The sequence below is a fragment of the Nelumbo nucifera genome, chromosome 1, assembly GCF_055504915.1.
Source record: "Nelumbo nucifera cultivar China Antique chromosome 1, China Antique-T2T, whole genome shotgun sequence".
Taxonomy (NCBI): Eukaryota; Viridiplantae; Streptophyta; class Magnoliopsida; order Proteales; family Nelumbonaceae; genus Nelumbo; species Nelumbo nucifera.
In genome coordinates this window covers 186129896-186146582 of record NC_142649.1, presented here as the reverse complement: position 1 = coordinate 186146582, position 16687 = coordinate 186129896, and the positions used below count along the sequence as shown (strand labels likewise).

The following is a 16687-nucleotide window of genomic DNA, read 5'->3' as shown; positions in this document are numbered from 1 at the left end:
GCATTGTGCTTCCGGTGTACATGTGAAATTGGCTTTTGACTTTTGGGTCTCGTTATGTCCAATTTGGCGCGTATTTTCTCACTATCTGTTGTGCCCACGGAGGTCTGAGATCTGGCCCTATTTTCCACACTTGTACAAGCATCATTAAACAGTTGAATATGCAGTGTTGTCGCATGGTTTTCTGGTTTCCAAGTGTGGAGGCCCCGGAGAGAACTCCCATACCTTCCACAACTGAAGATGAAAAATGAAAATAAAAACGGTGGAAAAAACTAAAAGTGGTGATTTGAGTTTTTATTCATAATGCGATTGTACTTCACGGAGTCATGCTGTTGTAAGGGGTGGGGATAATTAATTAATGAATTCTGAGGTGTGGCCAAACATGTCTTCTGTCAACTGGGAAGATAGTGTTCATTAGACACAACAGCAGGCCAGTAGGCAGAGGAAAAGGGGAGAGACTTTTAACTTCATTTATTGAGTGATTCCCAAAGCACACCAAGATCCACATTGCCTCCTGAAAGTATGATTCCAATGTGCTTGCATTCATTCCAAGCAGGATTCTTCTGGAAACCATCAGAGAGAACAGCAGCAAGGCCAATGGCCCCACTGGGTTCCACAGCGACCTTCAAAATCTCATAACACATTCTCATGGCTTCTATAATTTCCTTATCTTCCACGGTTATTATGTCATCCACTAAATCTCGAACTATGGGCCTGCGCATAGAAAGATAGAGACAAAGACGAGTGAGCACAATGTCATAGTACGAGAAAACTATTTCCAGAAGCAAATAAGCAAATATTCTGTTGCTGCAATGTAATATCAACTACAACAATTATTTGATCAAATACGCATGCAACAAAGTCGTGTCAAGTTGTAGAGACCGAATTTCAAGCTGAATGGCATTTGAGACTGAACTTAATTTTTTGCGCCTATTTTTTTTTCCTTTTTTGCCACCCTCCCCAAACACCAACAAGAACTACACCTTTATTTATACAGGGGCAGATGACAAGCGAAGCCATCAGCCTGTTTAATTATTTATTTTTCTTTGCTTTCTAAGCATTGAAAGCCATCCACATTAAAATCATTCCTATACTCGGGCAGATGACAAGCTGCCAGGTGTGCAAATAATTCCTGTTACACAAATAAACCAGTATACAGAGATGCATACATATAATTGCATCTGACAATTATCTGGACAATATAGAAAGAGTATCTGGGTCGGGATCAGTTTTGGTTGTTCGGGACTGATTAAGACCTGAATCCATCCATCCATCATATAATTGTATATCTGTATTGTCACATGACAAAAATACCCGTCTAATACCTGTTTTTCTCATGATATATTTGTAATACTAATCATATTATGATGTCCAAACGTATCAAATTAACAAATACACAGGTTTATGGCTAAATTACAGGTTAAAAGTATACCTGTCAATTAAAATTGGGTCACATGTTGGGTCTGGTTAAGATGTGGTTCTGCAGTCATATTGGTAGGGATGCAAACAGATCAGATCGGGTTTAAATCAGGGTATATCCAAATACACTATTAATTGCAGATCCTATTCAATCTGAAAATCCAACCGGATCTGATAAATATGAATCTGATGAAAAAGTCGGATTTTAGATCTGATCCAATCTGATCTATTTTTTCTAATTAATAAATTATTAAAAGAAAAAGAAAAATAAAAAATAAAATAAAATATAACAATTTAAATAAAGAAAAACAAAGACTTCAAGTATCTTTTCAACTATTTTCATCATATATATATGCATGTTTTTTATAAAAATAAATAATATAACAAATTTACAAAAATGTAATATAAATAATATATTTATAAATAAATAAATAACATATATATGTCATATCTATTTACATAAATAAATTAATAACATATATATCAGATCGGATAGGGGATGATCCGATCCGATCCGATCCGATCCGATCCGGAGACCCGAGATAGGGCTATCTGAATCAGAGAATATAGGATAGAACTTCAGATCGGATCCAATCCATTTGCACCGCTACATATTGGGTCCAGTCCGGGTCTGCCCTCACCCAAACCCAACCTGAGCCAACCCATCGACAGCACTACTTGAAACACGATAAAATGGAAGGGGAAGATTTGGCAACCTGTCAATTAAAATTAGGTAAGATGTTGGCTCTAGTTCAGAACTGTTTCAGCATAGTCGCATATTGGGTCGGGTCCAGGTCTTCCCTCACCCAGACCCGGCCCAATCCGAGCCATCAACACTACTACCTGAAAGCATGGTTTAAAGTATCGATACGATACATCCGATACGGGGTGTATTGTGATACGGTCTGAAACGCCTGTTTCCAGGTGTTTCAGACCCCCAATTTTTTTAATAATAAAAAATATCTTATAAGTTTCCCAAAAAACTAAACTTCGAAAAAAAACTAAAAAAAAAATATGTATTGGCCGTTTCTAAGTACCGATACGATACGATATCGATACTTTGAACCTTGCCTGAAAGGTAATAAAATGGAAGGGGGAAGACTTGGCAACCATTTTGATTTGGCCGCAAAGAAGTCAAAGAAGTGCCTCCTGAAGTTCTGAAATTCTGATTGGCAACAGTTCTGCTTTCGGCAAGCTGCAAATTTTCCTTAAGTTAATTTCTTAGAGAATACAAGATTGCACTTACCATGTCAGATCTCCGAGAAAAGCTCGAAGTCCATCAGCAATTGTGTTGGTTTCAGACAATTTTACAATCTTCCCAGCTGCCTTGGACCTTGCAGCATCATCAGCACCCCTGGGCTCCGCGGCTAAAACCCTAATGGAAGGGTTAATGGATTTAGCAGCCAATGCCACTCCCGAGATCAAACCACCTCCTTTTCATGGAACAAAAGAAAAATAGAAACAAGTGCACTGAGTCAGATTGCAGATTAGAAAAAGAAAAAAAAAAAAAAACAAAGAGTCTTCAATGCTTAAACGATTATCAAACGAACCACTTATTGGGACTACTATAGTGTCAATTTGTGGTACTTGTTCCAGAAGCTCCAGTGAAATGGTACCCTGTCCACTGGCAACATGGAAAAAACATTATTTTTAGTTGCTTTTGTTGTTGGCACATGTGCCTCAAGGTTCATATGAAGTCTCGTACTAGAGATTATCTAGTTTAATAAAATTTCTATTTGATGAGAAAAAGAATTTTGTAAAATTTATAAGCCACACATAATAAATGCAAAAACTACATGGATACATTAGATGGATGTATAGAAATTTTCAGTAAAATAGCAGGAGACTACAAAATAGGAAATGGATGATACTCCACAACCAGAAAGATGCGTCAAAATGAAACTAAGAAAAGAAATACATAATCAAATCCCAAAATTTCCAGTTAAGAGTAGAGCAAAGGCTATACATAGGGGTGTCAATTGGACTGGATTTGGTCCAATCCGATCCAGTCCAATGTGAGTCCATTATAAATGGACCAGGTCCAATTCAGTCCAATGAATATTTTGGACCATTTTGGACTGGTCCAATCCAATGTCTGGACCATCCAATCTGTTCAAATTCATTTTGATTTAGATTGGTTTCAACCCAAACCCGGTTCATTGACATCTATATTCTTATCTTGTATCAATGGACCAGATATTGGCTTAATCCAACCCAATCCAATATAAATTTATTACGGACGGACCAGGTCCAATCCAATCTAATAAATATTTTGGACTGGATTGGTCCAATCCAATATGTCTTGTTGGTCCTTCCAGTCCGTCCAAATTGATTTTGGACTGGATGGGGTCCAATCCAAAACCGGTCCATTGACACCCTTAGCTATACACCTGAAAGAGGATCCATGAACATTCAAAAATTATGGATAAACTAAAACCCAGTTCAGAATCATATTACCCAATACCAACATCAGCATACAACCTTTCGCATTCCTTCTTTTCCTTCAGGCCCTGTTCACTTTTTGGGAAGTTACCTGGATAAGTGCATTTACCCATGTTCTTTTATTTTCCAAATAAATAAGAAAATGACAATTTTAGTCATAAAAAGTCATTACTAAAAGGGGCAGTTTTGGCCCATCCAAGTTTTGGCACCTATCCCACCGGGTAAGTACCACTGGGAGATGGGTATACCCAGGGAAAATAAATTTTCTGTAAACCCCACATAAATCCGAAAAAAGAACATGGGTATCTTGGTAAATAGGAACCAAAATCCTATTGACCAACTTTCTCCCCTCTCAAAATCCAAAAAAAGAATGGGCCCTTAAAGAGATTTAAGGTGTGGAACAATCATACAATGAACAAAAAAATCCTCTTGGGTCATTTCCTTGGCACTGTTAAGACACTCATTCCGTGTTTATTTATTTAACTTTTCTTTAATATATCATGCAGCAACCCCAATTGCTCAAGTACCAGGAGGAAACTAACTTTCTGCATAATGGATGACCTCATGTCTCCTGATTTCTACCACTTCTAACTGCTCGACCCTTTACCTATCATTCCAACGCTTTTAACTCTCATTCAATTTCAAACTTTGAACCCATATGCCTAATTTCCCAGTGCTGGCATTACCAGAAATTGAGTAGAAGACAAAACTCTTTGGATCTTATAGGGTGAATATGAATTGATTTTTTTGTTCCTCTTTTATCAATTTATTGGGTTTATATAACAAATTTTAATAAAATGTAAATTATCCATTTTGACTTTAAAATACATTTTTTCCATATATTTGAATGGTGTGGTGTTTCATTTTAGTAAAAAATACAATAATATGCATACTTTCTTTTGATAATCAATAATAACAGTGACATTCATTAAAGAGAGAAATACAAGAGAGGGGCTCAAAGCAATGAGCAGATTACATCAGCTTCAGTCACAACAGAAAAAAAAAAAACCAGCAAAAAACAGAGAAAGCAAAAATAAGAAAGATCTTACAAATAATAACCCGGCCCTGGGCATCCCCAGTCCAAATTATTTCTGCCCACCCGAATTCTTGCCAACTGATCAGCTAACATATTGGCACTCCTAGGAACTCAATTGAATGAGGCGTTCAAAGAGGCACCTAAGAGTGAGCCAATCTCACTAAACATCTAAACTCAAGGAGAACATCTTGAGAAGTCATCCACCGAATGATTGTTTGACAGTCCCCTTCAACTTCTACATTCATCAAACCCTGTTGCTAGCTCAATTTTAGTCCCTATAGTAAGGCCAGTAGCCCAGCTCTTAAAAAAATTCCAAACCCCACTGGGCCTGAGTAACTGAGCACAATATTACCTTCATTATCCCTTGCCAAATCCTCCCACTCCAGATTCTCCAGGATTCCCTAAACAGTACCCATCAAAATTTAGCTTGCATCTCCCTACCTCTGGAGGGAATCAGGGAACCACTCAACCACTTTTTGGAGCACCCTGGAATGAAAACCTGCTACAACATTCCACCCTCTCAGCATATCATTTATGCTAACACCAGTAAATTTTTTACAAAGCAATGCCCAATGTGCAATTCTTATCACTGTGAGTTCAATCACTTCTTCCACTTTTTTGTACTTTTCATTAAATAGCATTCCCTTTCATTCCAAAGACCCCATACACTGCCTTATTCACACAGTGCCATAGAATTTTTCACCTTCATGTAACACACCTAATTATATTTGCTTTAAATGATCCTCAACATTAATAGGTGCTACCCACACTTCCCCCACCAAGGAGAAAAAATACTGCCATACCTGAGAGGAAAAGGAACAGTGCACAAGAAACCGAGGGTCCATACAATTATATGCATATCATTTGTGTATTTAATAACAATGGTCCAAATCAGCCCCGTAACCCACTTTATATTGTTGTTCCCCCAAGCTATACAAAAAACCCAGTCTGTCAAATTTTTAAATTTCAAAGCAGCTCCAAAGGGGGACTTATTTCTTATTTTGCTTACATGGAAGCTGGGTCTGAGATAAAATTTGCCCCTTGTGTTTGTCTTTTCTTTTAGGGGGGGTGGGTTGGAGGGGGGTGTCTGTGGATGGGGTGAAGAATATGTGGGGGTCCTTTTGGACACAAACCATGTATGCACATGGAAGATTCCTTTCAGTAAAAAAATCTGGCTAACATACCTGCCCCATATGGCAAGGGTTTCCTAGTACCAGATGGCCAAATGATCTTACATGTGGCAAAAATGATTTGGGGCCAAAAGGACCATACTCGCTTGCCTCTCAAACTTTAGTACAATTTTCAGCTTAGAATTCCTTTCCATCTTTCCAAAATAATCCCTTTCCATATGGACATCTTTTTAAAATTATAAGTTAAACTTATAAAATAAAAAAGCTAATAAGGTCGGCTATAGTGCTGATGTGCACTGGAGTCTGAACCGATTCATTCACAGATGGCTGGTGTAGATCCCCTATGAAATAGATAGCATGTACATGTGTTCATAAATAAACTGAAATTCAGGGAGAATACCTTATGATGCGACCATCATTGAATGGGTGAACCATAGCTGCACCAGTTTCTTGCAAAATTTTGGCAGCAACACTTTCCCTTGATGGCATTGTGGCCTCACTCCAGATAACCTGACCACCATAACGCCTGACATTCTCAACCTTACATTTCGGAGCATTTTTTGGTATTACAATGTATGCTGGAATTCCACGTAGCTTTGCAGCTAAAGAGACTGCCGCTGCATGGTTACCACTAAATGCAGAGCACATCAATCAGAACTCAGAATCATTGTCCAAACAAGGAGTTGTCTAATGAAGACTGTAATCAGTCCAATTTCTAGTTTAATAAATTCAGTAAGAAAAAGAACAGAAAATAGAAGAAGAGAAGAGAAGAGAATGGAGAGAAGAGAAAAACGAAGGAGAGAGAATAGACAAAGAATGTGGGTCATAATAATGTTGTCGGCCCCCACTCAGCTATTAATATTAGTAATTTAAAAGCATAGCAAAGTTCCACTAATGCCCCTACTGCTTACATAAACAAACAGAAACTGATATAACATAACTGACATACTAACAGCAAACATAAATAACATAAAGCAAGCATGCAGCAGTAGGGACCACAATAATCATTATTGCTCTACATCTCTACACTCCCCCTCGAGTTGGGAATGATTATTAATCATTCCAACTTGCACAAATCTGTTTCCAACTTGGTCTTTGTAACTGCTTTAGTGAAGAGATTAGCAAGTTGCATATCGGAGGCAATATGTGGAAGACACACTTCTTGAAAAGAAATTCTCTCTCTAATAAAGTGTCGATCCACTTCAATAAGCTTAGTTCTGTCATGCTGTACTAGATTATGGGCAATGTTAATAGTGTCGATCCACTTCAATATAGCATTATGGGCTTCTTATAAGCAATAATGAAGTATCGATCCACTTCAATATAGTATAAGGGGCTTCTCATAAGCAATGCTCAGTTCCTCAAATAAGGATCTCAACCATAACACTTCAGCCACACCATTTGCCATTCAGCTTCAACATTGGAACGAGCAACAACATTTTGTTTCTTACTTCTCCAAGAAACAAGAGTTCTATCTACAAAAGCACAATACCTAGAGGTAGATCTCCTGTCATCAATACAGCCAACCCTAAAGTATCATCAATACAGCCAACCCTACAAAAGCACAACACCTAAAGTGTCGATCCACTTCAATATAGCATAAGGGGCTTCTCATAAGCAATGCTCAGTTCCTCAAATAAGGATCTCAACCATAACACTTCAGCCACACCATTCGCCATTCAGCTTCAACATTGGAACGAGCAACAACATTTTGTTTCTTACTTCTCCAAGAAACAAGATTTCCATCTACAAAAGCACAATACCTAGAGGTAGATCTCCTGTCATCAATACAGCCAACCCAATCAGCATCTATGTAAACTTCTATCATTACTATTATTTTTGAAAAGTATGTGTATGCTTGGACATCTCTTTAGGTAAGCAAGTATTCTCTCAACTGCAAGAAGGTGAGTGATTTTGGGGGAATGCATACACTGGCTAACAACAATGACCGCATAAAAAATGTCTATTCGTGTGAGGCAAAGATAAAGAAGTTTCCCAGCCAACCGTTGAAACTTAATCTTGTCTTCAAGGGGATCTCCACCTTTTGCACTTATCTTATGATTTTGTTCAATAAGTGTGTCAATAGGTTTAACACCTAGCTTCCTAGTTTCTTCCAAAAAATCAAGAACATACTTCCTTTGGGAGACAAAAATCCCATGTTTAGACCATGCTACCTCAATGCCCAAGAAATAACGTAGTTCTCCCAGGTCATTGACTTCAAATTCTTGGTGAAGCAGTTGCTTAAGAAGTCAATCTCACGAGTATCACTCCCTGTCACTACAATATCATCTACATATATAGCAAGTAGAGTCAAGGAGGAGTCCATTTTCTTAATGAAAAGGGTGTGATTTGATTGGGCTTGCACATAGCCAAAAATTTCAAGAACCAATCTAAATTTATCAAACCAGGCTCTCAGAAACTATTTCAATCCATATAATGCTTTATTCAGTCGACAAACCTTCTTCCTTGCTTCTGTACTATAGAACTTAGGAGGTGACTCCATGTACACCTCCTCTTGCAAATCACCATTAAGGAAAGAGTTTTTAACATCCATCTAAAACAGTGGCCATGAGAAATTTGCTGCAATAGACATTAAAACTCTGATAGTGTTCATCTTGGATATTGGTGCAAAAGTTCCAAATAGTTTATGGCATAGGTCTGTGTAAACCCCTTTGCAACTAATCTGGCCTTATACCTCTCAACAGAGCCATAACCATTATGTTTCACAATAAATACCCATCTACACCCAACCAATTTCTTCCCTTCAAGCTAATGAACTGACTCCCATGTATTGTTTTTGAGAAAGGCATCCATTTCTACCTTCATTGCCTCCTTCCACCCAAGTACCGACATGGCTTCCTGCATTGTCCTAGGGATGGAAATAGCAGCACTAGATGCCAAAAAAGACTTATAGGATGGAGACAAATGATCATAAGACAGAAACTGAGAAATACAATGTGCTGTAGATGAAGTACAACAACGCTTCCCTTTACGGATTGCAATTAGAAGATCAAGATCATCCAAAGGAGGAGAAGGCTCAACAATGAGAGGTATCTCATTTTTAGTGGGAGGTAAAAGGAGCTGAGGTACCTTGATTTGGAGCTGTAGAGGAAATTGAAGTTGGTTTGGACTACTGAGGATTGAAATCAACTTGCCTCCACTGCTTGTGAAACACCCTTATGTCCTTACAGTTTTGACAACCCTCCTCACTACACTCCCCTTCAGTGATTGGGATAGGTAATGGAATTTTTGATGTAGGAGAACCCATCTCACTCAATGATAGTAGGGTATATCCTCAAAGAATGTGACGTCCATAGAAATAAATCGTTTCCAAGAAATAGGTTCTTAGCACTAATATCCTTTTTGATTTTGTGCATACCCAAGAAATATACATTTGAAAGCTTTAGGATCAAATTTGGAGCGATGAGGCTTAAGAATCTGAGCAAAGCAAGTGCATCCAAAGGTCTTGAGGTGAATAGTAAACAAGTCCTTATCAGGATATAATAGGTTAAATGGAATTTTCATGTCTAGGACCCGTAAAGGAACTCAGTTGATGAGATAGATAGTTGTATGGATAGCATCCCCTAGAAATGTGTAGGAACATTGGAGTTTAGCATAATGCTTCTAGCCATCTTCAATATATGCATATTCTTCTTCTCAACAACCCCATTTTGCTGAGGTGTACGGGGATAGGTACTCTGATGAATAACCCCATGGTTAAGGAAATATGAAGCCAAATGTTTTGCAAAATACTCTTTAGCATTATTGGCTCTGAAAATTTTGATTTTGACTCCAAATTGGGTCAGAGCCATCTTATGGAAAGACTGGGTCAGGGTAGGAACCTCATTTTGAGAGTGCATAAGATAAACCCATGAGAAACGCATGCAGTCATCAACAAATAACAAAAAATATCTGTATCCCCCCATAGCAATAATGTGATATGGTCCCCAAACATCAATACACACAATTCAAAAGGAATAGTACTTCTTTTATTGCTCAAAGAATAGGTTGTTCTACAATGCTTTGCAAGTTCACAACTCTTACATTTTAAACTAGACATTTGGACTGGCTCAAACAAACTAGGAAATAAACTCTTCAAAGACCTAAATGACAAATGACCTAACCGATTATGCCAAAGCATAACCTGACTCATAGACTATGAAACAAATGACATCTCAACTTCTTTATCTTTCCCACGTGGATGCCCTCCAAGTAGGTAGATTCCATTCGTCTCACATCCAATCCCAATTACCTTCCTTGTCTCCAAATCCTGAAAAACACACTGATCAGGAAAAAAAGTCACTAAACAATTTTGATTTTTAGTGATGCTACTAACTGAAAGCAGGATAGTACTAAGTTTAGGAACATACAAAATTGAGGGCAAGGAGATGGCATCAGACAATCTAATGTCTCCTTTGCTAGAGATGGGAACAAGGGAGTCATCAACAATGGACACTTTTTCTCTGCCAAAGGATAAGTAATAAGTAGTAAACAGAGAGGATAAGCTTGTCACATGGTCAAAAGCACCTGAATCTATAACCCAACAAGGTTCATTGTTACCTGGAGTTGAAACATGATATGCTGAAGCCCTCATACTTGAATGAGCAAATGTTGAAGTAGGAGTAGCAGATATAATAGGTGGCTAAGATGAGGGTGTTGAAATGACAACTTCACTTTCCAACTGAGTCAGAGTAACTCGAACAATGGCTAAAGTGTCTAGGAATGGAAACAGGATGGGTTTGGGGCGGGGCACCCACTTCCCATCGGGGACGGGGAATCCCTGAATTTTCTCCGTTCCAATGCAACTACCTAAAAATACATCATATTGATATGGGAATTTGGGGTATATTAGGAATTGGGTTATGGCAATTTGGGAGTATTATAAAAATGAAATTATGGGATCCTAAGGTTTTAAAAATTTTGGGGCAACTAAGAAGTATTTTAGAAATTAATAATAAACCCATGAACATTTTACTAGTTTGCCATTGGGTTCAGGGAATTATATGCAAACCCCATCCTCGCCCCGTCCTCGATTCGGGGCAAGAATATTTTCCCTATCCCCCCGTTTGGGGCAAGGCGGGGCGGGGCCCCAGTTTTATGGGGGAAATTGCCATCCCTAAGAATGTCTAGGGATGTGACTCTTATGCTCGAGGAGGATGCACCATCAATAGTAATGGTCACATTGGCATTCCCCTTTTTGTTTCTGAGCTTTGCTAGGATTAGGTGTGGATATAACTTCCAACAAGTGTCCTTGGTATGCTTTGGCTTCTTGCAATGATCACAAACTAACTCCTTATCTTCCTTCTTTATGTCCCTTTCCTTGTCACCCCCAAACTTTGGTTTCACTATTGCTAAAGCAGATTCCATAGGCCAAAATTGCAACATAACCTTTCTCCTACTTTCTTCATTGTGCACTAGTAAAGAATAGGCCCGAGACAAGGTCACTCTCTTTAGTGAGGAGTTGTTGCCTCACAATATCATATTTTGAATTTAGACCAGCTAGGAATTCAAAAGCCCTATTGGTCTCAACCTGTTTTTCTATATGTTTTTGCATCCTTCTGACTTTCCCACTCAGTGGTTTTTAAGTGATTAATTTCATGCCATAAAGATTTCAAGGTAGAGATTCCTTGCTTGAGATTATTTACTTCACATTTCAGTTCATAGGCCCTAGCAACATTAAGTGGCTGAGAGTAGGTTTCCTTCATGACTTCCCAAATCCCCTTATCAGTTTTTGTCCACAAGTAGTTTCGGCTAATTTGAGGCTACATAGAGTTACACAGCCAAGTCATGATTAAATAGTTCTCCTGAATCCATTTGGCATATGATGCGTCTTCCTTGGCTGGTTTCTTTACATCCCCGTTCACATAGCCTAATTTCCCTCTGCCCTCAATGGCCATCATAGCTGGTAAGCCCATTCTAAGTAATTAGAACCATCAAATTTCACAGTGGTGATCTGAAAAGTGTTTTCAGTCATGTTTCCAGCCCCCAAAACACCTTCCCCTTGAGTCTTTAACTCAGTTCCTGCCATTTCTATAAAGAGGTTTATAAAAAAAACTCAGTTCTCTGCAAGAAACCACAAAAAACACCCTTTTCTATGCTGGAACAGATCTAGTAATCACCCAGAAATTATTGTGCTCCCCCCGAAATTACTAGAAGTCAATTGAGAATGCTGAAACTGGTCTAATATTCACCCAGAAAACCGTTAACAGTCAGAATACTAAGATTGAGAACAGAAAACTGATAGTAGGGTTAAGAAAACCCTAGAAAAAATTCTGAGAAATCAAAAAACTCTCAGCCGCTCCTTCCAAATAGGTCTAATCTATCTCTGATTGGTGTCGATCTCAAGGGAAAAACATAACTTACCCAGAAAAAGCTGATCGCCACTTCCAATCCCAGAATGAACCCTAATCTTGAACTTCTTCTCTGATTCTTCCTGATTACCAGACACTCTCCAAGACTCTACAAGCCCTTGGACATCTGCTGAACCCTTCTAGTAACCTCTTAGAATCAGCTGATGGATCAATCTTGCTAAACTTCCAAACCTAAGAAGTTCTCATGCAGTCGGCTGGATCAGACATACATGAGAAACCCCAGGTTGGTTCTGATACCAAGTTGTCTAATAAAGACTGCAATCAGTCCAATTTCTAGTGTAAATTCAGTAAGAAAAAGAACAGAAAATAGAAAGGGGGTCATGATAATGTTGCCACCCCCCCCCATCTATTTATATTAGTAATTTAAAAGCATAGGAAAGTTCCACTAGTGCCCCTACTGCTTACATAAACAAGCAGAAACTGATATAACTAACATAACTGACATACTAACAGCAAACATAAATAACATAAAGCAAGCATGCAGCAGAGGGGACCACAATAATCATTATTGCTCTACATCTCTACACAAGGAAAGAAAGAAAATAACCATTAAGGCTCTTGGAAGATACTGGCAGACCTGCTATGGGTTACAACTCCTTTAGCTGCCTGATCATCCATAAGAGAGAAAATAGCATTGCATGCACCTCTAAATTTAAAAGCTCCACTGCAAAGACATGCAGAAAGATTCTATGTCAATTTAAATAATAATTGTTTAAAGATGAAACAGATCTATATGAAAATTTGTATCGTTCACCTCTAATTAACTCCTCACCCCTTCTGAAAACATTCACATTTAAAAAATAGCTTCTTCCCAGCAATGTAGTTTAGAGATTCTGATGACAGAACTGGAGTTCTATGTATGAATGGGCTGATGCGTCCATGTGCATCTTTTATAGATGAAATATCAGCAGCATAATTCTCACTGTGTAATTGGTGCTTTGCCTCCATCTGTACTCAGAGGCCACCAAATAAGAAAAATAATTGTTTCTCTAATTGAGAGAAAATATGGACAATGACTCTGTATCAGAAGTGATTGCACAGAACCAGAAAGTGCATTTTTTAGTAATGTTAACCGATTTGATACTACAAGTAGAAACATGAAACTAAAAAAGTAACAAAGTCTTAAAGAGAAGTTGTATTTTTTGCTTCCATCGCACTTTATGGACACCATTAAGGAAATAGGGTTCACTTATGGGAAACAATGCAACGCTTACAGCAATGAAAGTTATGAACTCAATATGTCCTAATTGCAAAATTAATTAAGCATCACTTATTGTTAAATTAAAAAAAAAAAACTGATAAATTTATGGTTTCTTAGGTTATTAACCAACTCTGAACTATAAGCTAGTAGAAACTGGCTTAGAACGAGAAACTAGAGCCTTAGAAATAAGAAATGGAGAGTTAAGTATACATGTATAGTGCACAAAAACCTTTTTTCCCCTTTTCTCTTGTAGCCTGGGATATGTTTCCTTTTCTTAGTTCTTATGTTTGGTTCCTCACCAAGTCAGCAGATGTTATACTCATGATCTGTCACCTAAATATGATGAGGACATGGATGGGATGATACTGATATGGAATTTACACTAGAGGTATCTGATGCAATATGTCACCCTTATATATGCGGGTACCATAATTCAGTTTTTCCAAAAATGAAATTGACAGAAGATCTGTGTCATTCATTAGGAATTGGTACAATGGCTTGATGAGAATTAACCTGCTCCATAATCTATAGTTGTTACTATACAAAATTAAGGTTTCACTCTTGTCCTAGAGTTCATTACCTGATAATAGAGAAAAATAGATAGAAATAGAAAAAGGTGGAATTTTGTGCCTGTGTGACTCTAAAATTGTATCTCAAGTAATGAAAAATCTTTATGCAATTGATTGTGGATCTAAACACAACTCCGTGAGCTTGTCTTTCATTGCCAGTCCTAAGCCTAGATAAAGGAGAGAGGTTGTGTACAGCTGGCATTAGAACCTTTGCAAAACTGGCATGGCTTATGGATCTAAATCCACACCCGGGTTTTATAGGGTAGTTGTGTACTGGCCTATTATGATCCTTGTACCTAGACTACAGACAAAAAACACATGGACATTTAATAGGGACACTAAGAATCATAACCATATGGGACCTTGACCAAAAGTAACTTATCTGCAGCACCACAAACATGACCTAGAAAAGGTGGAGTTCCATTGCAACAGCCTGCTGGGTATGCATGGATGCACGTATCATATTCATTCAAAGCCAGAGAGATTTCCATCCCATTCCTTCTGAAAAATTAGCAAAGTAGGAGCTACTTCTCCAATTTCATATCAGTAACAAACACAAATTTAGGGTGCTTCCTTAGTAAATTTATGTGCGGAGAATGGGAATGCATCATCCCACAAGTTTTTCCTGCAAACTGGATAGCAAATTGCAGGGAAATTTACATTTCATAAACTCCTCGCCTGAACATGTGCAGGGATAAGCCTGCGTACATCTGTCCCTCCCCAGACCCTGCATTGGCGGGAGCCTCATGCATTGGGCTGCCCCTTTTAAACTCCTCCACCAATTGGTAGAGTATAAGACAACATGAAATAATGACAATTTTCTACAAGAGTTTCTCAAACAAGTAATGAAGGTCTTTGGCTAATTAACCAGGCTGCACATTTTGAAACTTCATAGGAAGATATACTGTTGACCAACGGTTTTGCCTAAACCAGGCAAATCTGAAGCTCAATGGCAACCTTGCTCTTTACGTGATTGATCTTTTTTTTTTCCCATTTACAAAAAGTAAAGAGGATTTTGTTAAATAAAGAAATACAGGGAACAACATTCAAGTTATAATTCTTAATGCATGACGGTATTTTTGACAACATTGTGGTAGCAAAGGACACTGGCAACTTTCAAGTTATAATTCTTACTGCTTCTAAGGACAGTCAAATATGATAGATATTTATTCAAGGCCAATGACAACTTTCTTTTGATTTGGAATCCCAAACAAGCTATCTATGTGCATCAGAAATTCACTTTGACCTCTTAGTTAGAGTTTATGCTTCTATAAATGTCACCCTAACATGATTATTATTATTATTATTATTTTATCTCAAGTAGCTAATGCGAGCTTCCAACTAACAAGAATAAATTTGTGAAGACAAGTCGCATATATCCTTTCATGATAACTGGGGGGGGGGGGGGGGGGGGGGGGGGGGGGGGCTGAAGGTGCATTTGTCAGAAGAAATTGCACGATCAACTGTATATTCACTTGTTTGCAACTCAATCTAAGCAAAACGATCACTATATGCAGTGAATAATGCACTTGGTATCTTTCTAAAGATTTTATTAACTTGTCAGTTCAATTTTGTTTTAGTTGTCCTAAAACGTTGATCAATTTGCAAAGAAATGTGAACCAAGTCGATGTGCAGAATGGATATTACCAAAATGAATTTGCAGCTAATTGCGACTTGAATAAATTTGTAGTGAATTTGCAGAATGGATATGTGAACTGGTTATTTAAGATAATAATAACACAATTATATATTCTCCGCGTATGCTATTTATTACATGCATTAAGTGTTGATGATGAAACCACCTAGATCACACCAAACTTTTTTTATCAGTAAACCAGACCATATTTAATGAAGAGGAATTGGAAAAAAAGCAGTGAACTGTCAAGGAAAAGAATCAAAGTAAATTGAAGGTAGCCTATCGGATGATGTGCTACATTAAACCTATAATGGTTCTCCATTACGCACCATATGCCGTCTTACTTTAGTTCTTCTCACTTCTTAAGAAAAGAAAATAACTTGTTTACAAATTTCTGTTGCTCAGTTCGACCCTTCTGATTAATAGGGTTTATAAGTAATTAACACAAGTTTCTTTTTCACTTCACAGTATTTATCAAGTAATTGGTCAAGTTCATCGCAGAAATAATTACCAATCAAGTGGGGTTTCGACGGACTTACAACTTTGGATACCGGAAAGAACTCAGGGGCACTCGAAAGGAAAAGGTCGGTCGGATCGATTCTTCTACTACAAGTCTGCCTGGTCTGTAGTTGGTGTTTGGTAAGCACGAGTTGTGCGCTTTGTAATATTCAACATAAGTGTGTGCGTTATCCGTGGATTGTGATGGATTCGTGGGTCCACGGGGCTACGAAGGACCTCAAGTCATGGCTTGAATTGAATGGCAGAGGTTTTCTGATTGGGGAATACGGAGCATGACTGATGTATACTAGAGAATGACTCCGTACTAAGTACGGAGTTAGTATTTTTTGATAATTTTTATTTTATATAAACAAAAAGTGTCTAACTT

The 16687-nt window shown here is 38.0% G+C and overlaps 1 protein-coding gene across 2 annotated transcripts; it reads right to left on the bottom strand.

The window, feature by feature from the left end:
* Positions 1 to 260: 260 nt before the first annotated feature.
* SR (serine racemase) lies at positions 261 to 16574 on the bottom strand. Of its 2 annotated transcripts, none has more exons than XM_010257122.3 (7): positions 16341 to 16574; positions 13168 to 13343; positions 12973 to 13059; positions 6425 to 6655; positions 2967 to 3040; positions 2663 to 2849; positions 261 to 711 (listed from the first exon to the last, which is right to left on the bottom strand). In XM_010257122.3, exons 2-7 carry the CDS (start codon positions 13341 to 13343, stop codon positions 465 to 467), a joined length of 1002 nt encoding a protein of 333 aa, XP_010255424.1. In that variant the 5' UTR covers positions 16341 to 16574; the 3' UTR covers positions 261 to 464. The 2 variants fall into 2 exon arrangements, with proteins under 2 accessions (XP_010255424.1, XP_010255425.1); XM_010257123.3 differs by having other exon boundaries at positions 16313 to 16448.
* Between the last annotated feature and the right edge of the window lie 113 nt (positions 16575 to 16687).